The sequence below is a fragment of the Nerophis ophidion genome, linkage group LG19 (genome assembly GCF_033978795.1).
Source record: "Nerophis ophidion isolate RoL-2023_Sa linkage group LG19, RoL_Noph_v1.0, whole genome shotgun sequence".
Lineage (NCBI taxonomy): Eukaryota > Metazoa > Chordata > Actinopteri > Syngnathiformes > Syngnathidae > Nerophis > Nerophis ophidion.
The window spans coordinates 18,810,353-18,834,364 of record NC_084629.1 but is presented as its reverse complement, the minus strand read 5'-3'; the positions used below and the strand labels follow the sequence as shown (position 1 = coordinate 18,834,364).

The 24,012-nt window shown below is 41.7% G+C and overlaps 2 protein-coding genes across 3 annotated transcripts in view; both read right to left on the bottom strand.

Annotated features, from left to right (window-relative positions):
* Positions 1 to 2,211: 2,211 nt before the first annotated feature.
* gdf3 (growth differentiation factor 3) lies at positions 2,212 to 10,304 on the bottom strand. The gene is made up of 2 exons (XM_061878842.1): positions 9,916 to 10,304; positions 2,212 to 3,120 (listed from the first exon to the last, which is right to left on the bottom strand). The coding sequence occupies exons 1-2, from the start codon at positions 10,193 to 10,195 to the stop codon at positions 2,294 to 2,296; spliced, it is 1,107 nt and encodes a 368-aa protein (XP_061734826.1). The 5' UTR covers positions 10,196 to 10,304; the 3' UTR covers positions 2,212 to 2,293.
* A 4,497-nt stretch (positions 10,305 to 14,801) lies between these two features.
* trappc10 (trafficking protein particle complex subunit 10) overlaps positions 14,802 to 24,012 on the bottom strand; it is a 28,152-nt gene continuing 18,941 nt past the window's right edge. For both annotated transcript variants that reach the window (XM_061879427.1, XM_061879428.1), the window contains exons 15-23: positions 20,682 to 20,823; positions 20,452 to 20,610; positions 20,152 to 20,378; positions 18,672 to 18,772; positions 18,469 to 18,592; positions 18,242 to 18,406; positions 17,987 to 18,167; positions 15,670 to 15,864; positions 14,802 to 15,584 (exon numbers count right to left, since the gene is read on the bottom strand). In XM_061879427.1, the coding sequence (XP_061735411.1) occupies positions 15,334 to 15,584; positions 15,670 to 15,864; positions 17,987 to 18,167; positions 18,242 to 18,406; positions 18,469 to 18,592; positions 18,672 to 18,772; positions 20,152 to 20,378; positions 20,452 to 20,610; positions 20,682 to 20,823 (1,545 nt within the window). In that variant the 3' untranslated portion in view covers positions 14,802 to 15,333. The remainder of the gene's footprint in view (positions 15,585 to 15,669; positions 15,865 to 17,986; positions 18,168 to 18,241; positions 18,407 to 18,468; positions 18,593 to 18,671; positions 18,773 to 20,151; positions 20,379 to 20,451; positions 20,611 to 20,681; positions 20,824 to 24,012) is intronic.

Sequence of the window (24,012 nt, the reverse complement as noted above, 5' to 3'; positions counted from 1 at the left end):
TTGACCCCTCTCCGTCAGTTTACGTGGCCTACCACTTCGTAGCTAAGTTGCTGTTGTTCCCAAACTCTTCCATTTTCTTGTAATAAAGCAGACAGTTGACTTCGGAATATTTAGGAGCGAGGAAATTTCACGACTGGATTTTTTGCACAGGTGCCATCCTATGACAGTTCCAGGCTGGGAATCACTCAGCTCCTGAGAGCGGCCCATTCTTTCACAGATGTTTGTAGAAACAGTCTCCATGCCGAAGTGCTTGATTTTATACACCTGTGGCCGGGCCGAGTGATTAGGACACCTGATTCTGATCATTTGATAGGGTCACCAAATACTTTTGGCAGTGTATATATATATATATATAAAAATAAAATTACATATGTGTATACATATATATGTGTGTATATATATATATATACGTGTGTGTGTGTATATATATATATATATATACGTGTGTGTGTGTGTGTGTATATATATATATATATATATATATATATATATATATATATATATATATATATATATATATATATATATATATATAGACGGCGTGGCGCAGTGGGAGAGTGGCCGTGCGCAACCCGAGGGGCCCTGGTTCAAATCCCACCTAGTACCAACCTTGTCACGTCCGTTGTGTCCTGAGCAAGACACTTCACCCTTGCTCCTGATGGGTGCTGGTCGGCGCCTTGCATGGCAGCTCCCTCAATCAGTGTGTGAATGTGTGTGTGAATGGGTAAATGTGGAAGTAGTGTCAAAGCGCTTTGAGTACCTTGAAGGTAGAAAAGCGCTATACAAGTACAACCCATTTATATATATATATATATATATATATATATATATATATATATACACACACACACATCTATGTATGTATATGTGTGTGCACGTATGATATATAACATAATGGATATATAATGAATATTAAGAGTGTGTGTGTGCACATTCATATGATGGATATATAAGTGGACATTAAGAGTATGTGAAAGTTTGACTTCTACCTTATTTCCGTGACGACCTTCTTAAAGTTTTGTAATCAATCACAAATAAACAAGTGAAGAAGAGAATTGGAGACGCTATTATTCTCTTGAATGACTGCCGGTAGTCACCTAGATAATACATGTTAGGGCGTGCTATGAAGCCATTGGCTTTGTCACCTTCTACAGCATGTACGATCTGCTTGTCAGTCTAGCATCATGTTGTGTGTGGCTTCCGCAGCAACACGCACACGACTGCAAGGCATACTTGGTGACACAGAGTACACTAATGGTTGTGATATAAACAATTTTAACACTCTTAGTAATATGCGCCACACTGTGAAGCCACACCAATTAAGAACGACAAACACATTTCGGGAGAACATCCTCACAGTAACACAACATAAACGCGACACAACAAATACCCAGAATCCTTTGTATTCATGACAGTTCCATTTTTATACACCCCGCTAGCAGCAAACCCCCCGCCCCCTCCCCTGGGCGTCGGTAAGGTGGGCGGGGTTGTGGACGCGTGGGTGTAAAATATATTCAGGAAGTATCACGGATACAAAGGATTCTGGGTTTTTGTTGTGTTGCGTTTATGTTGTTACTGTGAGGATGTTCTCCCGAAATGTGTTTGTCAATCTTGTATTGTGTGGCTTCACAGCGTGGCACATATTAGTAAGTGTTAAAGTTGTTTATATTACAACCATTAGTGTACTCTGTATCACCCAGTATGCCTTTCAATCTTGTATGTGTGATTGCGGAAGCCGCACATAACATGTTGCCGGACCAACAATCGGTTTCTAAATGTTGTTGAAGGTGTCGAAGGCAATGGTTTCACAGCACGCCCATATTCTTGTCATCAGGATGAACGCTATTGAATAGTCGTGAGAACGTTGGCGGCTCCAATTGTCATTATTACTCTGTGAAACAGGTTTAAATAGCTCTGTGAGTGGTAAAGGCGGCCGACCTCTGATATATGTCAGCGGGCGGTTGGCGGGCGGGTATGGTCCTGATAAAATGTTGGTTCGGGTGGACGGCGGGTGGATGACGAGTTTGGTGAAGCGGATGCGGGTGATATAATTGCCTATCCACGCATCTCTACCGCCTGGTCATTAAGATGAATTTGAAAGTACTCCACGTTGCTTTGATGAACTGAAGAGACTGGCGGCCTGTAGTTTGGACACCCCTGGATTAGAGTCTATTTTATTTCAGTCATGCATATCAATAATAACCTGTGTGGTTTCATTCAGAGAAGCTTTATTGAAGTTGCGATGCACACTTTATGGTCAACACACAAAAGTTTGCGGCGCCGGTGCTGGCGGTCATCTACAGCCGCACTCATCTACCACCATGTCCTGGTAGTGACGCAGCACCACGTTGTCGTTGTTGTCGTAGTACAGCATGGAGACCGGCGAGAAGCGGATGGGGACACAGCAGGGCTGCGGCGTTCCGTGCGGGTCCAGAGAGTGGACCAGGGTCTGCAGGATGGCGTGGTTGGTTCCGTTGAGGCTTTCGCTGAGTGGGAAGGGGCACTCCCCGTGACAGTAGTTGGCGAGGTAGCCCTGAGGGGCGATGATCCAGTCCTGCCAGCCCACGTCCTTGAAGTCGATGTAGAGGCGGCGTGCCTTGCACACGTTGCTGGGCGATACCTGTGGGCGGGCGGCGCTCCTCCTCTGCCGGGACCGGCACTGGTGCGGGTTGAGCGACACCGCAACCAGCGAGGCCTGGACAAGAAGCACGGTGGAATCCGGCGGGGGTTGAGGCTCCTGTGAGTTGGCCCCGAGAGGACGCAGCTCCAGCAGCAGGCCGTAGTTGCGGGCTGGCCGGCGCCAGGAATCGGCCAGTGGGGTAACGTCCAAGGTGACGGAGACCGGTTCCGGACGCAGCTGGACCGACTGCGACAGTAGCAGCCGACGGTTGGCGCGGGGATCGGCGCCTTTCAGCGTGGACTGGACCACTTTGTATATAACCGCGCTGACAGTGGGAGGAGCTTGAAGCAGCGCCGCAGGACTGCCGGACCGCCACAGGAAGTGCACGTGCAACCGGGCCAGGGACAACACCTCCGTCGACTCCAGAACAGACATGTTGAAGAAGAGATGCTGGTCCACGCAGGCCGCACACAACCCCCCTTGACCCGGCACCAGCCTGCCTGTGTTCACACAAACACATCAATCATTTCTTTGCCTTACAGCTGCAAAAGTTGTGTTTTTCCCAATAATCCAACACAGCAACTCTGAAAGTGTGGTACATAAACCTGGCTCCATCTGGTGGTATGCCAAAGAAGCACTTATTAAATATTCAAACACAGTGTTACTGTTCAAACTACGCCTAATGTAGATTAAATGTAATTGTTAAAGAATTATGGTGGTACTTATGAATACTTAGGTGTACTACACTACTGTATTTTATGCTGGTCATTATGGTGTACTTAATGAATACTTAGGTCTACCATACTACTGTATTTTAATGTTTCCATTATGGTGGTACTTAAATAATACTTAGGTCTATTACACTACTGTATTTTATTGTTATCATTATGGTGGTACTTAATGAATACTTAGGTCTACTAGACTACTGTATTTTAATGTTGTCATTTTGCTGGTACTTGCAGAGATAAGTCTTTACCGAGGTGGTACATGGCAAAAAAAAACAGTTGGACAACCTCAAACGTGACATTTTAAACTCTACAATTACATAAAAACATGTTATTCAGGGCCGGCCCATAATTGCAAAAAAAAAAAAAGGCAATTCTACTGGTTTATAAAAGTGTGCGTGAAGCACAATGTTTATTTAAGCCTTCTAAAATAGTTTTTTGAGTGCAATAGGAAACATACGTTTAATGTATTGTAAGATTTTCTGTTAAAATAAAGCCAAAAACAATTTTTGGGGTCGTCTTTATTTTGAAAGTATCAATATACGTTTTGGTACCGGTACCAAAATATTTTTATCTGGACAACTTTAGACTCCCATTACCTCCATTAATACCTGACTTTTGCTAGCGTTTATTTGCGATTTAGAATGCATAAAAAGAAAAACACATGTTCTTGTCTCACATAAGGATTATGAATGATAAAAAAAATTCCCTCCAAAATGCAGTTCCTCTTAACCCCCAAAAGAGGCACTAGAAATTAATAATTTCAATAACAATGTTTTATTATTATTAGTGATAATGCTACATCAATCTGTAAAGGGAAACTTGCATGATTATTAAAACTCACATTCTGGCTATTTTGTAAAGACAAAAAAAAAACATCCATTATCCATCCATCCATTTACTACCGCTTATTCCCTTTTGGGGTTGCAGGGGGCGCTGGTGCCTATCTCAGCTAAAATTGGACTTTTAAAAAAAATACAACAATAATTTTGGGGGGGCAGGGGGGTTAAGAACATTTTAAGGAGGGCCTAACATGGCCTAATGGTGCCACTGAAGACTTATCTAAACCAGTGTTTTTCAACCTTTTTTGAGCCAACACACATTTTTTTCATTGAAATAATTCTGAGGCACACAACAAGCAGAAATCATTAAAAAACAAAACTAAGTAGCCGGTATTGACAATAAAAAGTAATTCTCGCAATTGTTGGATATGAGTTTAAAGACCTACTGAAATTAGATGTTCTTATTTAAACGGGGATAGCAGGTCCATTCTATGTGTCATACTTGATCATTTCGCGATATTGCCATATTTTTGCTGAAAGGATTTAGTAGAGAACATCCACGATAAAGTTCGCAACTTTTGGTGCTGATAAAAAAGCCTTGCCTTTACCGGAAGTAGCAGACGATGACGTCACCGGTGTCAGGGCTCCTCAGATCCTCACATTGTTTATAATGTGAGCCTCCAGCAGCAAGAGCTATTCGGACCGAGAAAACGACAATTTCCCCATTGATTTGAGCGAGGATGAAAGATTTGTGGATGAGGATATTGATAGCGAAGGACTAGGAAAAAAAAAAGGCGATTGCATTGGGAGCGATTCAGATGTTTTTAGACACATTTACTAGGATAATTCTGGGAAATCCCTTATCTTTCTATTGTGTTGCTAGTGTTTTAGTGAGTTAAATGGTACCTGATATTCGGAGGGGTGTGGCCACGGGTGTTTTGACGCCACAGTCTCTGAGAGAAGTCACGGCAGCAGGAGGATGCTGGCTCCGCTGATCTCCGGTAAGAGGTGACTTTTTACCACAATTTTCTCACCGAAACCTGACGGTTGACAAGTGGTCGGGAACCATGTTCGCTTGACCGCTCTGATCCATAGTAAAGCTTCACCTCCGGGAATTTTAAACAAAGAAACACCGTGTGTTTGTGTAGCTAAAGGCTAAAGCTTCCCACCTCTGTATTTCTACTTTGTCTTCTCCATTAGTAATAGAACAAATTGCAAAAGATTCAGCAACACAGATTTCCAAAATACTGTGTAATTGCGCGATGAAAAGAGACGACTTTTAGCCGCAAGTGGTGCTGCGCTAATATGTCCGCTCCAACCAATAACGTCACAAACACGCGTCATCATTCCACCTTTTCAACAGGAAACTCCGCGGGAAATTTAAAATTGCAATTTAGTAAACTAAACCGGCCGTATTGGCATGTGTTGCAATGTTAATATTTCACCATTGATATATAAACTATCAGACGGCGTGGTCGGTAGTAGTGGGTTTCAGTAGGCCTTTAAACCATAACGAAGCATGCATCACTATAGCTCTTGTCTCAAAGTAGGTGTACTGTCACATCACGCCGTGAAATATCTAGAGTTTTTTGGTGTTTTTCTGTGTGTAGTGTTTTAGTCCTTGTCTTGCGCTCCTATTTTGGTGTTTTTCCTGTTGTGTTGGTATTTCCTGTTGCAGTTTCATATCTTCCTTGAGCGCTATTCCTCGCACCTGCTTTGGTTTCGCAAACAAGACTATTTAAGTAGTGTGGACACTTTTCTTCTTTGTGGGGACATTGTCGATTGTCATGTCATGTTCGGGTGTACTTTGTGGACGCCGTCTCTGCTCCCCAAGCTGTAAGTCTTTGCTGTCGTCCAGCATTTTGTGTTTTGTTAACTTTGCAGCCAGTTCAGTTTGAGTTTCGTTTTGCACAGCCATGCCTAAGCTTCAATGCATTTTCTTTAGGGGAACTCGCCTTCTATTTTTGGTTTAAGCATTAGATACCTTTTTACCTGCATGCTGCCTCCCGCTGTAGTCTGCATATTGGGATCATGACACTGCGTGTTCCCGAGAGCTACAAAGCCATTACTTACCGGCTGTCATTTACTGACATGGAATGGTATAACATTGTTACTCTGCCGAGCTCTAGACCTGTTGTCTCAGACACACGACCCGAGACATTATTTTGAGGCCCCCACGTTAATATGAAAGTTTGATGTTAGTGCGGCCCACAAGTTTTATATGAATGGCGCTTGACAGCGTTGTGTTATTTGGGTCCAAAATGGCTCTTTCAACGTTCTGGGTTGCCTACCCCTGCGTTAGTGGAAAAGCGGCAAATGAGTGAAAGCGACAGAGACGTTGCCATGGAGACGAGGGCTTTCTTACGTGCATGGCTACAGTCACACCGCAACACCTGTTCGTCTGTAGTAACAGTCCCCGATAACCTGGACCAATTGAAACAGTTATTTGTGTTTTTTATTGTTTAATTTGCATTGCCTACCACGAACACTACATATATTTCTCCAGGACGACGGATAACAATCCGGGAGCCATCACTTTTTTGCGCTCGCTATCCCGGTACTTTCCCGGCTAATATCCGCTGACCGCTGTGTTGCTGTAGCGAGGAAAAGTGGGACGACACATTGCGGGAATAACATTATTCTACATGCGTCGGCTAAATACAAATATATCCCACAACCCCAAACAGGTCTTTTTCAAAGCCTGCAGTTAAGAGAAAGGTTAGTAATGAGCAAAGACAATTCCAGGAAAAGTGGCTGATGCAAAATTTTTTTGTCGAGCACGTGTCTTATTTGCACAGAGAAAGTTGCGGTGCACAAGGGATACACATTAAAACGTCTTTAGACATGCTGAGGAGTATGCAACATTTTTTTTAAGAAATCTTTTCTTGCAGTCCAGCCTCACTCAGACTCTGCATCCAGTGGCCCTGTTGTAAGCATTTCACCAATCTCGCGCACTTTGCAAATTATACGTAATTTCCATTGTGCGCAAGCAATTTGCATATTGCAAGACGAGATTTAAGACGAGATTTTGTGGATGGTTTTAGCCAGTAAACCTACATTATCATATTTTATAAATAGTAAATCAAGTTGTGGTAGTAGTTTAGTCAGTAGTTTAGTCGTGGATGTACACTGTATAGTGGTTAGGGTTAGGGTTAGGGTTGGACTGATTTGAGAGCAATACTCAGCTATATTGTCCCGACTACAAATGAATAGATAAGTATTTAATACATTATTTTGACACCAAAAACATGCATTTGCGCCCATTGATTTGCAAAATGTGCACCAAACATTATTCAAATATATAGCTGGAAGCAATTTGCAAAAAGATTGCGCATTAGAGATGTGCGGGTAGGCAATTATATCATCCGCAACCGCGTCACCAAAGTCGTCATCCACCTGCCATCCACCCGAACCAACATTTTATCAGAAACGTATCCGCCCACCCGCTGAAATACATCAGAGGTTGGCCACCTTTACCACTCACAGAGCTGTTTAAACCCGTTTCACAGAGTAACGAAGACAATTGGAGCCGCTTAAGTTCTCGCGAATGGGGGTGGCGGGGTTTGCTGCTAGCGGGGTGTAAAAAAATAGTCAGGATATGTCATGGATACAAAGGATTCTGGGTATTTGTTGTGTTGCTTTTATGTTACTGGGAGGATGTCCTCCCGAAATGTGTTTGTCAATCTTGTTTGGTGTGGCTTCAGAGCGTGGCGCATATTACTAAGAGTGTTAAAATTGTTTATATCACAACCATTAGTGTAGTCTGTGTCACCCAGTATGCCCTGCAGTCGTGTGCGTGTGACTGTGGAAGCCACACACAACATGATGCTGGACTGACAAGCAGATCGTATATGTTGTAGAAGGCGACAAAGTCAATGACTTCATAGCACGCCCTAATACTTATTATCTGGGTGACTGCCGGTAGTCATTCTAGAGAATATTAGCGTCTCCTATCGTCTTCTTCGCTTTGTGACATGGGTCTTAAATGGCTCTTTGAATGGCAATGGATACCGATCCCAGAACCATGTATATCAAATATTTCCGGATGATTCAACCGCCACCCGCCCGGATCTAATTAAAATCAATTTTTTCGTCATGTCACCCGCCCGACCCGCGGTTTATCCGCGGACTCCGCGGATGAGACTGCAAACCGCGCATCTCTATTGCGCATCATACAAATTTGTAAAATGCGGTTGCACATTTTGCAAATTGCTCACATTGGTAGTGTCTACAACAGCCCACAGGTAAATTGAGTTTGAGACCCCTGCTCTACACAGTACAGACACTCAACAACGGCACATTATAAACGGTATATAATTACTTGAGTGCAAAAATTATTTTCAACCTATCCATTTTTCCATTTTCTACCGCTTGTCCTAATTAGGTGAAATTACATAATCTCACAGTGGTTAAAAAAACACAATCCAAACCAGGGGTCTCAAACACGTGGCCCGCGGCCCGCATGACGTTATTTTGCGGCCCACACCTTAATATGAAAATGTAATGTTGGTGCGGCCTGCAAGTTTTAAATGAATGGCGATTTACAGCGTCATACTTGTATACCCTCAATTTTTTCCGGATAACTCCCAATTTTCAGTGCCCCTCCAAGGGTAATCATTCTCCCGAATTTCACCCGAACAATAATATTGAAGGGGCACCGTGGAGGCACTGCCTCTAGCGTCCTCTAAAACTTGTACAAATAACGTGCCAGCCCAGCCACGTGTTGGATTTGGCTTCTGTATAGACGCAGTAAGCGATTGCACGGCATACTTGATCAACAGTCATACAGGTCACACTGAGGGTGGGCGTATAAACAACTTTAACACTGTTACAAATATGCGACAATTTGTGAACCCACACCAAACAACAATGACAAACACATTTTGGAGAACATCCGCACCGTAACACAACATAAACACAACAGAACTAATACCCAGAATCCAATGCAGCACTAACTCGTCCGGGGTACAATATACACCCCCGCCCTCCCAACTATTGTAGCCCGGAAGAGTTAGGGCTGCATTGGATTCTGGGGTTTTTTTCCGTTGTGTTTATGTTGTGTTTATGTTGTGTTACGGTGCGGATGTTCTCCCAAAATATATTTGTCATTCTTGTTTGGTGTGGGTTCACAGTGTGGCGCATATTTGTAACAGTGATAACGTTTTTTATACGGCCACCCTCAGTGTGACCTGTGTGGCTGTTGATCAAGTATGTCCTGCAGTCACTTCCGTGGGTCTGCAGAAGCCTGATGCAATATATGACTGGGCCGGCACACTATTTGTACGGTGGAAAAGCAGACGAGACGGCAAGTTGTAGAGGACGCTAAAGGCAATGCCATCATGGCACGCCACTAATATTGTTGTCCGGGTGAAAACTCATATTTGGGTGTTTCCCGGAAAGATTGCGAGAGTTGGCAAGTATTATGCGAGGGCGGGAAAGCCATTCAAAGAAGGTGAAGTCATTAAAAAGTGCATGTTAGATTTTTTTTAAGAAATATTTTCTTGAGGTGCAGCCTCACCCAGTTTCTGCATCCAGTGGCCCCCAGGTAAATTGAGTTTGAGACCCCTGATCTAAACAATATTAATGATAACGAACAAAGACGTGAATATTGTGGGCTTTTTGATTATAACTATGACAAATAAGCACTATTTAAGAGCAAAATTGGGCCATGCGCTAGTTGAGGGCCACACAAAGTCTCGGGTCGGCCCTGTAACAACTTCAAAAACGTGACTTCTAACTTTCACAATTGAATTAACTGCTGCTCCTGATCAGGATCCGGCAGGCCTACCTTGGTCTTGCACGTATCGGATGATGTTGCCGCGGACGCCGTACTCTGACACCGTGCACGGGTCGCTCTCCTGGGCTTGGGCTTGCAGGTCCGACCTCCGGAACATCTTCCAGAGCGCGGGGGGCACGTGGCGCCGGGCCCGGGGGACGTCGGTGAGCCGCGGCCGCTCGGAGAGACCCAGAGCGGAGAGGAGGAGCCGCTCCTGGCCGGACGGGGCCTCCGCGCGTGGGAGAGCGAACACGCCGAAGACGCAAGCCAGCAGGCCGACTACAGCGAGCATGGCGGCGCTAGTCCTTCTCGACTCGACTCAGCTGTGCGCGACTTTCGCCATCACTGCAGGTGGTACCGGTGGGAGGGGCAATCCAAGCACCGATTAGGTCGATACCACTCGCGGTATCAGTATAGACTTGACACGCACTGTAAACCCGAATAAATCAGCAGAACTCAAAAAAAGTGAGGCAATCAGTTGCCACATATTTTTGGAGTTCATAAACTCAAATATTTGAGTATATCAGATCGTAAACATTTGGAGTTTGTTAAATGTACTTTTAAAGCCCTACTGAAACCCACTACTACCGACCACGCAGTCTGATAGTTTATATATCAACGATGAAATATTAACATTGCAACACATGCCAATACGGCCTTTTTAGTTTACTAAATTGCAATTTCAAATTTCCCGCTAAGTGTCCTGTTGAAAACGTTGCGGAATGCTGACGTGTACGCGTGACCTCACGGACTGTTAGGAAATATTAGCGCTGCGCACACACACAGCTAAAAGTCGTCTGCTTTAACCGCATAATTACACAGTATTTGGGACATCTGTGTTGCTGAATCTTTTGCAATTCGTTCAATTCATAATGGAGAAGTCACAGTAGAAAGATGGAGTTGGGAAGCTTTAGCCTCTGGCCACACAAACACACGGTGATTCCTTGTTTAAAATTCCCGGAGGTCAAACTTTACTATGGATCAGAGCGGTCAAGCGAACATGGATCCCGACCAAATGTCAACCAGCAGTTTTCGGTGAGAAAATTGTGGTTAAAAAGTCGCCACTTACCGGAGATCAGCTGAGCTTATGCCGTCCATACAGCTGCCGTCGACTTCAATCAGACACTGGCCTCAAGACATCTGTGGACACACCCTTTCGACTATCAGGTACTATTTAACTCACTAAAACACTAGCAACACAATAGAAAGATAAGGGATTTCCCAGAATTATCCTAGTAAATGTGTCTAAAAACATCTGAATCTGTCCCAATGCAATCGCGCTTTTTTTTTTTTTTCTAGTCCATCGCTATCAATATCCTCAAACACGAATCTTTCATCCTCGCTCAAATTAATGGGGAAATTGTTGTTTTCTCGGTCCGAATAGCTCTTTTTGTTGGAGGCTCCCATTAACAATAATGTGAGGATGTGAGGATTCATCAACGGGTGACGTCATCGTCTGCGAATTCCGGTAAAGGCAGGTATTTTCTGTTAGCAACCAAAAGTTGCAAACTTTATCGTCGATGTTCTCTACTAAATCCTTTCAGCAAAAATATGGCAATATCGCGAAATGATCAAGTATGACACATAGAATGGACCTGCTATCCCCGTTTAAATAAGAAAATCTCATTTCAGTAGGCCTTTAAATTATAACTTAAATAAACTTACCAAAATAAAACCAACTCAAAAAATGTTCCTCCTCGTGTCTGCTGCCTAAAGAGGAAGTGGACGCAAATGTTACAAAATAAAAGCACGTCCTCTTTGTATGTGCGCGCATGCATGTAATAATTTATATTTTATTATCATATTTGTACATATCGTATGTGCTGATGTTGCTTAATTGTTGTTGTTGTTGATATTGTTGTGTTTGCTGTTGTTTTTGTCTCTTTTTACTAATCCCCCTCTTGTACCCACCATTTCCCCCTCTGTCTTCCTTTTTTTCTCTTTCAATCCCCTCCTGCTCTGACCCGGCTGCACCAAATGATAATATAAACACATTCAATGAAGTCAAATACAAATAAGGCAACAAGAGAAGTATCCTACACTTCTCTTTTGTAAAGTAAATCTGAACAGCCAATATCGGCATCTACATCAACTATATCAGTGGTTCTCAACCTTTTTTCAGTGATGTACCCCCTGTGAACATGTTTTTAATTCAAGTACCCCCTAATCAGAGCAAATCATTTTCGGTTGAAAAAAAGGGATAAAGAAGTAAAATACAGCACAATGTCATCAGTTTCTGATTTTGTCTAAATTGTATAACAGTGCAAAATATTGCTCATTCGTAGTGGTTTTTCTTTATCTATTTGGAAAAAAAGATATAAAAATAACTACAAACTTGTTGAAAAATAAACAAGTGATTCAATTATAAATAAAGATTTCTACACATAGAAGTAATCATCAACTTAAAGTGCCCTCTTTGAGGATTGTAATAAGAGATCCATATGGATTCATGAACTTAATTCTAAACATTTCTTCACAAAAAAATAAATCTTCAACATCAATATTTATGGAACATGTCCACAAAAAAAATCTAGCTGTCAACACTGAATATTGCATTGTTGCTTTTCTTTTCACATGCAGTTTATGAACTTGCATTCATATTTTGTTGAAGTATTATTCAATAAATATATTTATAAAGGATTTTTGCATTGTTGCTATTTTTAGAATGTTTTTTTTTTTAATTTCACGTACCCCTTGGCATACTTTCAAGTACCCCAAGGGGTACGCGTACCCCCATTTGAGAACCACTGAACTGTATGATTTGCCTAAGAAGCTGGACAGGACCAAAAAAAAAAAGTAATAATTTATATATACTTATACACAAACAGAGTACAATAACAATACAAATCTATAATGCGATTGATTCATTCTTAATTTGTTCTTTCAAATTAAGACAAAATGTTGTTTTATCCATGGAGTTTTAAGTAACTGAGTTATTTTAAGTAGCAGTTACATAATCTGCAAACAAGTTCATATGAATTAAAAATAAGACGTTTAATAAACTTAAGAAGGAAAATGTTACTCGCACTCTTATTTAAAAAGTAAGAGTGTGAGTAGTGTAAACTTTTAAGTTTACACTACTTATTCTAATTAATTATTTTGAGCATTCGGGTTTACTCCAGCTGGAGTGATTAGAGCAATATATATTTTCAGGTTGCTTTTATATTTATCATCACAGATATTTCTTGTCCTTGCTCATAAAAGAGTTTACGATTCATCCATCCGTCTTCTTCCGCTTACCTGAGGTGGGGTCGCGGGGGCACATCCGAAGCAGAGAAGCACAGACTTCCATCTCTCCAGCCGCGTCGTCCAGCTCCTCCCAGGGGATCCCGGGGCGTTCCCAGGCCAGCCGAGAGACTTAGTCTCCCCAACGTGTCCTGGGTCATCCCCGTAAGTCTCCTATCCCGGTCGGACGTGCCCCAAACATCAGAATGCGTCCAAGGGGAATTTTGACCAGCCCGAACCACCATATCTGGCTCCTCTCTATATCGGTTCACGATTCAATTTGATTCCAATTCAGAAGAGTCTCAATTCAACCTTAATTCTTAATTCAAACTGATTCTCAAAAGATATTAGGATAAAAAATAAAAACAACTGCTATTGGAAATGGCTTAAAGCAGTAATTCTCAAACTGTGGTATGCAGGCTCTATCTAGTGGTACGCCAAATAATCATTCCATTAAAGTAGTGGTTTATTTTCCTACATTCCAACACAGTGTTACTGTTCAAACTGTGTTCCGTGTTACAGTGGCAAAAATATTACAAATACTTGTAAAGTAAAACATGTGCCTTGTTTTTAATGAATACTTAGGCCTACTATGCTACTGTATTTTAATGTCATTATGGTGGTACCTAATGAATACTTAGGTCTACTACAGCAGTGGTCCCCAACCACCGGGCAGTGGTTGGTACCGGGCCGCAGAATAACTTTTTATTATTTGTATTAAATCAACATAAAAAACACAAGATACACTTACAAATAGTGCATCAACCCAAACAACATCCCTTTTTCATGACAAAAAAAAAAAAAAAAAAAAAAAAAAAAAGAATCCCACCCACCCTCCTTGCAAGGCCGCGGGAAAAATTATTAAGCGTTGACCGGTCCGCAGCTACAAAAAGGTTGGGGACCACTGTACTACAGTACAGTATTTTAATGTCATGATGGTGGTACTTAATGGATACTTGGGTCTCCTACACTTCTGTATTTTAATGTTGCCATTAAGGTGGTACTTAATGAATACTTAGGTCTACTACATTACTGTAATCCAATGTCATTATAGTGGTACTTGTGGAGCCAAGTGTTTTCTGAGATTGTTTCTTAGTGAAAAAAGTTAAACGTTTTTTCAATTGATTCTTTTTAAAAAAAAAATATTTCAAAATCATGAATTGTTTAGGCATAGGAATAAGAAAAAATTGCAATTCAGATGTGAACTGATTGTATTATTTTTTGCTATGGCTACTTTACACCGTTTATAAATTGTGCAATTGCTCATAAATATATTTGTTCTGTGCTATATTCTGATTATGATCAGGGTGATCAATAAATTATTGTCAAAATAATTAAACTATCTTAAAAAAAAAGGAATTAAATTAAGAGTAAATCGTATCAAAAATACTGGGAATGTATTTTACTTGGTATCGGATCGGTACCATAATCTGCAGTATCGCCCCACCGTCGTGTTCGAGTTAAGTGACAGGACCTCCCGGCGGGTCCGATAAGATAGTTCTTATTGTGGTTTTTAGGAACGTATTTGTTTTCGCGCTTATCTGGACGTTTAATAACGCCGCCTTGCGAGAGAAAATGATTGAAATATTCTGATTCATTTGACAAGAACGAGTAGAAAAAGATAAATAGCTGCAACAATCCCGCTAATACTTAACAAACGGACCTACATTGAATTGGTTTTAGCATTTTTAATCAGCAAAAATTCAACAATATAAATAAAAAATATTCCCCCCGCACACTCTTTGGCTTTTATGATGACTCCCATCAATCAAATCTGTGACTTCATGATTTTATTACGAACATGGCTGTCAATTGACCACTAGGGGGCGCCAAAACACCGCTGGTGAAAGCCTGTTTGTGTTGCCAAATGCACAAAAATTGACAATACAACTCATTTGGTAATTGCCCGCGCACACGCAAAGAGCATGAAGGGTCAAAGAGAGCGAGTCAGATATATTTATATTTCTTTATATATATCTATATCCTTCCAATCAGCTATGTACAAAGTCCTTCACATCGGATCACGTGATTGGCTCTCATGTTTGGTGGCGAGCAGCGAGTTCATGCTCGGGGGAAGGGTTAGTGGGGGCCCATAGTGGCGAGTCTTTATAGACATGGAACCCCCACCTGGCTCAGCAGAGTCCATCAGGGTCCGGCTTCAGTCTTACAAGTGGCGGGCGGGTTTGGGTGGGCCGACCTCACGGGTCACGTGGCGTTCACCTCCATGATGTGGTCGTCGGTGGCGGGCAGCACTAGGACTTGGCTAACTAGGCTGCGGTTGAAGACCTGGCCTGGGCTGAAGGGCTCCAGCCGCGGCATGGCCACGCCCCTCTGCTGCTGGTCGCCGACTCCGCCCAGCGAGTGGACGCTGCCCCGACTGCGCAGGCTGGCCGTGTCCGCCTGCTCGTCTAGCGTCTTGTCCAGCAGGGACAGGCTGTCGTTCTCCACCAGGCTGTCTGAGGAGTCCACACCCGAACACCGCTGTGAACGTGCGTGTGTGTGTGTGTGTGTGTGTGTGTGTGTGTGTGTGTGTGTGCATACCAGGGTCAGGCTGGATGGCCACTGCAGCGTTGTGAGGGAGGTACTTGAGCACTTGGATTTTGGGGAAAGGCAGGTGTCCTGCAAACAGCGGCATCACTTCGATTTGAACCTTGTGGGTGGAGCTTGTGGCCAAAGGCATCGTCACCATGCCCGAACTCTTCCCGCACACGGCCCAGTTACTGTTGCTGTCTGCCACTGGGCACACACACACGGACACATAGTTGTTGCTTTAGCATGTTGACATTGACTGAATTGACAATCAACAATGAAGGTGTCAGTGTGTCTTTATGTACCTAAGACTTGGTGCTGACTATTTCCTATAGCATGGTTGTGTTACTTTTAGACTTCCAATGTTCATGTGTGTGACCGGTGCAACGTTACAATCAGGACCTGGAGTGATCCTCGGTCTACTTAGGAATCAGTAGGTCTCAACTTAAGCGGGCTTGCCCCCCAATTTTGAGCATTTTAAGGTGTTTGATTTGACTTTTTACTTTCATTTCCTGTGACGCACTACCAGCAGCAGAGTCTGTCTCGTGCTCAGGAGACAAAATGTAAAATCAAGTTAAAAAGTCAACAAAAAGAACGCACCACCACAGATTATTTGGCTAGGGATTGCACACACCTTGTTGTTTTTGTATTCTTCTAAACTAGTTGTTGTTTTAGTATTCTTCTGCCGCACACACTTAACTAGTTCTTCTTTTAGTATTCTTCTGCCGCACACACTTAACCAGTTCTTCTTTTTGTATTCTTCTGCTGCACACACCTAACTAGTTCTTGTTGTTTTTGTATTTTTGTGCTGCACACACTTAACTAGTTCTTGTTATTTTTGTATTCTTCTACCGCATACATGTAACTAGTTCTTTGATTGATTGATTGATACTTTTATTAGTAGATTGCACAGTACAGTACATATTCCGTACAATTGACCACTAAATGGTAACACCCGAATAAGTTTTTCAACTTGTTTAAGTCGGGGTCCACGTTAATCAATTCTTGTTGTTTTAGTATTCTTCTGCCGCACACAACTAGTTCTTTTTGGTTTTGAATTCTTCCGCCAGACACCTAACTAGTTATTGTTGTTTTTCCATTCTTCTGAAACACACACCTAACTAGTTCTTGTTTTTCTATTGTTCCGTCGCGCACACTTAACTATTTCTTGCTTTCTTATATTCTTCCGTCGCGCACACTTCAATAGTTCTAGCTCCTTTCTTATATTCTTCTGTTGCATACACTTAACTAGTTCTTGCTTTCTTATATTCTTCCGCCGTGCACACTTAACTACCGTATTTTTCAGACTATAAGTCGCAGTTTTTTTCATAGTTTGGCCGGGGGTGAGACATATACTCCAGAGGGCCTTTTTTTTTAAATTATTAACACATTACCATAACATATCAAATAATATTATTTATCTCATTCACGGAAGAGACAAAGAAAATGTCAGCAATCGTCACATACACGTCAACCAATAAGAATTCGGCGTGGGAGGGCCATGGCAGAAGTGCATTGTGGGTCATGGAATGCTAACTGCTATATGCTACTGCTGTAGCTATTAAAATGGATAATTTCATCGTTGGCGGTAACTTATAAAAACTGAGAAGGGCTGAACAAAAATTGGACCAAAAAGGAGATCATGTGCTGCAGATTACAAGCTGGACGTAGTGAAATATGCAGCAGAAAACGACAAGAGGAAAAGGCGCATACGTTGGAGTTGGCAGAGTTGTTTGGAAGCGACATCGAGGAAGAAGATTTCATCGGATTTATCAATTAGGAGTGACAGATTGTTTGGTAAACATAGAGCATGTTCTATATGTTATAGTTATTTGAATGACTCTTACCATAATATGTTACGTTAACATACCAGGCACCTTCTCAGTTGGTTATTTATGTGTCATATAACGTACACTTATTCAGCCTGTTGTTCACTATTCTTTTTTTATTTATTTTAAATTGCCTTTCAAATTTTTATTTTGGTGTTGGATTTTATCGAATAAATTTCCCCCAAAAATGCAAAGTATATATGTTTTTTTCCTTCTTTATTATGCTTTTTCGACCGCTGCGACGTATACTCCGGAGCGACTTATAATCCCAAAAATACGGTAACTAGTTTTAGATTTTTTGTGTTCTTCCGTCATGCATCCGTAACTAGTTATTTGTGTACAGTATTAATAATGTATTTATCACATAAGGACTGCCGGCCTTTCTGACAATATGAGGTGGTGATAAAAGTAGATGGAAGGACAACAGTACAGCCACGGTTCAGTGGGCCTAGCTAACAGAGAGGAGCCCCAGGTAAAGTTGGTCAGCGCTTTAGTCCTACCTTCATACATCAGTTTGGTAGTTCTGAGCCCGTCAGCGTCAGTCTTGTTCTCGTCAGACATCTCGCCCTCGGTGGGCTCAGACAGTCGCGTAATACACACCTCCAGCCCGCAGAGGGAGCCAGAGCGACAGTGCTGCTCCCCGGCAGGAGGCATGATGTCCGCCGTCACGCTGTACAATGTCTGGAACCACAAAGCGAAGCGGGGAGATGCTTACTCCTTGTGGACAAGTGTCATCCAAGTACTGGAGTACTTACGGGGACTCGCTCCAGCAGGAAGTGGTAGTGGAAAGGCTTGAAGGCAGCGGCGTCCTGGCCGGGAGGAGAGAAGTTGGCGGAGAAGACACACTGGACACACGAGGAGAGGCTGTCCTTCCACTTGACCTCCCACAGGCAGAACACGCTGTGTTTGCTGCACAACAGCTACAAACACACACAATTTGCACAAAGTCTCTAGGGCAGAAGCCTGTAATCGTGGCGCTCACCTGCTTGGCAGCCGCGTTGAGTGATAGCAGCTCCAGCGAGGCATGCTGCTGCTCCGCCAGCTTCACATCAGCGAGCGTGAAGTCCGAGTGCGATACATTGTTCACAAACACCTGGATGTACTTCCTGCATGGGGGGAGACACAACACGAGCGGTGACATTTCGCCCTCGTCACCAGCGGCCAAAGTCTCGGCGAGCCAATCACCTGTTTCCGGCAGACAGCAACGAGTGTTTGGTCTTGAAGGGGATGTAGAAGGTGAGGGCCAGCAGCGTGGAGTAGATGGACCACGGGCAGTCAATGGACAGCTGGGAAGATGCGTTTGGTTCCATGGGGAAAGATTTTGTCATTCAGGTAGAAAGTCATCGTTTTAGGAGAAAATCGCACAAGGTCAAAAAGGCAGAATATCAGAAGAAAATGGATATATTTAAGAGTATAAGTCAAAATATTTAATTTCAAGCTGATATATTCTCAAGACAAATAACTTATTAATATCTATTCAATTTTAAATGCACACCTGGAGGTGAGAAACACTAAACAAAGGCGTCTCCTTCGCCTTTTAAAATATCCTCGCAGCAATGCTGCCGTTTCAGGTGGCTAATAAGGTTTGATGTGTTGAAGTGCGACGTTTCCTGCCTCGTGGAATGTTTCGGTAACATTGATGATGTCCCACATGATGGACGCCATGTTTGTTTATACTAAACTCAGGGGAAATTTACGAAAAGCTTACAGCAGTGGTTCTCCATTTGTTTTTTTCACGCCCCTCCCTAAGGGACAGAACTTCTTTCACGCCCCCCTGAAATTAATTTAGTTCATATATCTGTTGTGTCTAGAAAGTTATTTGCTCGAACACTACAGGTGTTATTACACTATTGGCTCTCACGCCCCCCCTCACTCTATACTTTGATGCACCACAGAAGGGGCCCATCCCACTATTTAGGAAACACTGCATGAAACGGGCTGTTTGGAACCTGCTCAGTTACATTGTCCTAGGGGACAGAATTTTATTACGCCCTCCACCCACCCCCAAGGTAAATGTTTGTCTATCTGTATGTGCCAAGATATACTCTATTACCTCAAGACAAAAGTAGCACTTGATTTAATCACCCTCACCAACCGACAGTAAAGTAGGGGTTATCTTGCCTCATTGGAGCGTTTTATTGTTATCGGTGATCGCAGCTCATTTTGTAATGTTATCGTTTTTATTGGCGCGACATTATAATTCCTTATGTCGCTACAATATTTATTGTGCATCCCTAGAACAAATGTACTTTTATTATGAAAAGTTAGAATATAAACAAACATTTTTTTTTTTTTTTAGAATTTTAGATACGATTGCAATTTTACTAAACAAAAATAGTAAAATGAGGACAACATTTTAAAATAACAGCAAAAAAGGGAAATTCTAAATTTACAATAAAATATTCTAAGGAAAAGTTAAATATTGAGACAAAAATTACAATAACAGAAGATGAAGATTCTATTTTTTTGGAGGATTGCCTGCTTTTTATGCTTCATTATAAAAATGATTAAAGCTGTAATTTAATTTTAAAAATATTTTTAATAAAATCCAAAAGTCAAGCAGTTTTTGTTTTTTCTTCAAATTTGTTCCATTACCATAGGTAACTGAACCAACCGTGCTGCGTACAGATCAAAGCATCATTACACCCCTGGGTGTGGGCCTCACCCTCTGGTCGACGGCGGTCATGAGCGTGTCGGGATGACTGTAGGTGCGAGGCCGATGGCGGACCTCTCCATTGGTCAGCCTCTCGCTGGTGGGCCGGTCCGGGCCTGTCGGGATGATGCATAGAACCTCCAGCTGGAATTCCATGGTGTGGTAAGGCGGGGTGGGGGGCAGGCTGATGCTGGTCACCTTGCCAGAGGACTGGATGGAGAGCACACCGTCGGCCATTGCTGGGAACACAGGAAGCAACCGCTCTGTTTCTCCACACTTTTAGAACCAGTGTGGAAGTGGATGCTGTCATACCAGTAGTGGTGTTACTGATGCGGGCGGTGCAGCTGCTGGAGGCCAGGATGGGCATGGTGTCACTGTTGCTGAGCTGCAGAGCGTCGCCCCGCTTCACCGCGTAGTGACCCGTCAGCAGCGTGAACTTCACCATCTGAGGCAGGCCGGCCAGCAGCGGTTCTAAAGGCACAAATGCGCCTGTTAGTCAGGGCCGAAGACGGGAAGAGCCAGGTCACGGTGTGTAGTCTGACCTGAGAGAGGCTCCACAGTCAGTTGGGGCTCCTGGGAGTAGACGTCGTACTGGATGGAGGGGTAGATGTGAGGCAACACAAAGTGCACCTGACCCACCGTAGCGCACAGCTGACGCAGTGTGTACGAGCCCGGCTGTTCGCTCTGGTGGCACAGAACACCAAAAGATTACGCCGCACCCTTTAAATCTAATGGATAGTAAGGTCTAAATCAGGGCTTTTCAAAGAGTGGCACAGGGCCATTTGCGACCCGCAACTCATTTTTTAACGACCCGCGGCACATTCTAAAAATATTACAGAAAACAAAAAAAAAAAAGTAGAATAAAAAAAGGTAACAGAGCAAAGGTAAAAAGAAAAAGTTACAATGTAGACTCAAATAACACGTTTCTTTAAAAAACGGTCATTGCTCAAAAAATAATATTTAATCAAAATGAATGTTATTAATTATTGACGTATTGAGTAGGGATGGACGGATTCACCGATTCGCATCGGTGATTTGAATCAAACACTTGCGATGCGACTGTACCGATACATTCCATCTTGCATCGATAAACAACAGGAGCAAGTTTGTAATGCATTGGCCCTTGTCTCTCTGTATCGGTTAAATTCATGCGTTTGATTGATATTAATACTTTCTCAATGTTCCTGCTCAGCCTAGTGTCACTTGTTGTAAAAACTCTTTTTTATACAGTCTCGGTTGTTTATTTATCACATAAGATACATGGAGGTCTGCGGTGAGATATGACTGGCAGCCCTGACTCTGTCCCATTTACGAGCGGGCACATAAGGAAACTCAATTCCGGAATGGAGCAGCACAGAACACTGCACGCGACATGGATGACAGTGATGAGATAGTCGATGCTCCCAAACGTATAGAAATACTTCAGGTTTTATAAGAAAGACGGTGAGAATGATGAGACACATGCAATATGTAAAGAATACCGCGCTGCTATCAAATACGTGAGTAGCACGACAAACCTGGCAACACACATGAAGAGATGCAGAGTATTGTTGTTTGCAGAAACTTCATGCCAATAGTATTTTATAAGTATTTCTACTTTTAACAGAAACTTGTATTTTTGTTATTTATTTCTTATACAAAAAAATTAGTTATTTACACTCAGTACTTGCTCAACGAACAAATTTATGTTAATATCAGTATAGTAGACACTATTTTTCTTTGCATAACAGTCATGATTGTTTGCACTGAGCATGCATATTGCTCATACTGGAGTGGAGACTGCCCTCTACAATTGTACAGTTATATTTTGTCAAAACAAAATGGGTTAACCTAATAAGCAGAGAGGAATGCTTAATAATAAAATGTAATTTCATTTTCAAATAGTGAATTGAGATTTTTAAATGGGCTCATTGGCAAGAGACTGGATGTATCGTATCGGGGATCATGTATCAAGATGCGTATCGAATCGCCTTCTGGGGTGAAGAAGTTCATCCGTAGTACATATGGCATAAAAAATTATCAGATTAATTTTTCCATATCGATTATTATCACTTTTTTTTTTTTTTTTTTTTTTTTTTTTAAATTAAAGCAGAATGTCCCATGCAGGATTATAACAAGTACCGCATCCTTACTGTTTACTACTGCGGTAACTTCTAACAGACTTTTTCCGCAATGTTTGATCAAGGAAATATGGTGATTACCGTGATTGAACTCAAATGAATCGCGATCAACGATTACGAGTATACAATCGCCCAGCCCTACATTGAAGGCTTCCCATCAAATATTCCACTTTGAAATATTTTTTGGGGAAATATTGCATATTGCATATTTTTTTCTATAACAAAAACAACATATACCAGACAAAAAAAACAACATAATGGACTGATACAGATTTGAAGTTGATCTCAAGATTTAAGTAAACCTGGGCCGATATTCGGTAAGTCAATTAACTGACAATAAATGAAAATTAAAGTCATTAAGTTTTCCAGCATTGATAAATCGCCAGGTGCGTACTTCAAGAGCATTCACACTTTTTGTCGCTGTTAGCGGTTACGCGCGTATGTACCATAACGGATTGAAAAGAAGGAGGGTGAATAATCTTGTCCTCATTAGGTGGCCTCCTAGCATCACACAGTGCACCTAGTTAGCATGTAGCAGCTGACATGGACAAAATTATCACAAACTCAAATGCCACTGAACCAATGTGGGAATATTTCAGTTGAAACCTTTGGAACAAGATGAGCCTATAAAGACTGAGAAGCCAGTTTGCTGAATGTGCGTGACTACAACGCCCACTTAGAATACAACCACTCCACAGTCTACACTCATTTTGCCTTTGCTGAAGAAGACAGGTGACAGGTTAGTTTAAACAAACCAATGTAAAATAGATTGTGCTGTCATGTCATGTTGCTGTTCCTCACTCGGAATCCGTCAAACTTCATTTTCATTTTGCATATGACCTGTTAAAACATATTTTTAAACTTTACTGTTTATATTGTTACTTTGCACTTCTGTTTAAGAAGGACTCGTACCTTGATTGTCACTTAAGTCATGTGCAACTCTACCTACATGTTTAATATTGAAGTGCAACTTTGTTTGTCAATACTTTATTAAGCCATTTTATTTGTTATGATCGTGGATATGAGAGCTACCCTCAAATCCCTCAAGATATTGTATTGCATTTGGTTATAATTTTTATTCAAGTGCAAACTATTGCTAACAAAGTTGTTTTATTCTCATTGGTGGGATTATTTAACTTGGAGATTCAAACATTTTCATTTCAATTACAATGTTAAAATACACGAGAAATACAAGATTATTGCATTTCAAAGGATATATATGCATTATTATTATTATTATGTATTATCATTAAATCAATGGTCTCATAAAAATACTGGCAATAATATCGTTTATCGGCAAAAATTTGTTGGTCAATATATCGTCAAGCAAAATTTGTTATCGGCCCAGGCCTACATTTTATGTTTGTAAGTACAAAACATAGAAAATCATGCGTGACTTATTTTTAAAACTTTTATGAGTGAGGCCTTTTGGATCCCTGAGAATGTTACTGGGGTGCTTTTTGTAAACTGCCATTGTTCAAAAAATAACAATAAATCAAAATAAATGTTGACTTACCTATGCTTAATAGTGCATACTTTGTGTTTGATATAAAAAATCAGGAATGAAACATAAAAACAAACCAAATTAAAACTATAGCTGCAGATAGATCTAAAGTTGATTTAAAGATTTAAACTATGACTTATTTTTAACATTTTTATGACCGAGATCCTCCTGGGTCCCCCGGACCAAACTAGATATAAGCATTAAAAGTAAAAAAAAAATATTTTTAAATCTATATATTGTTTTGGTTTT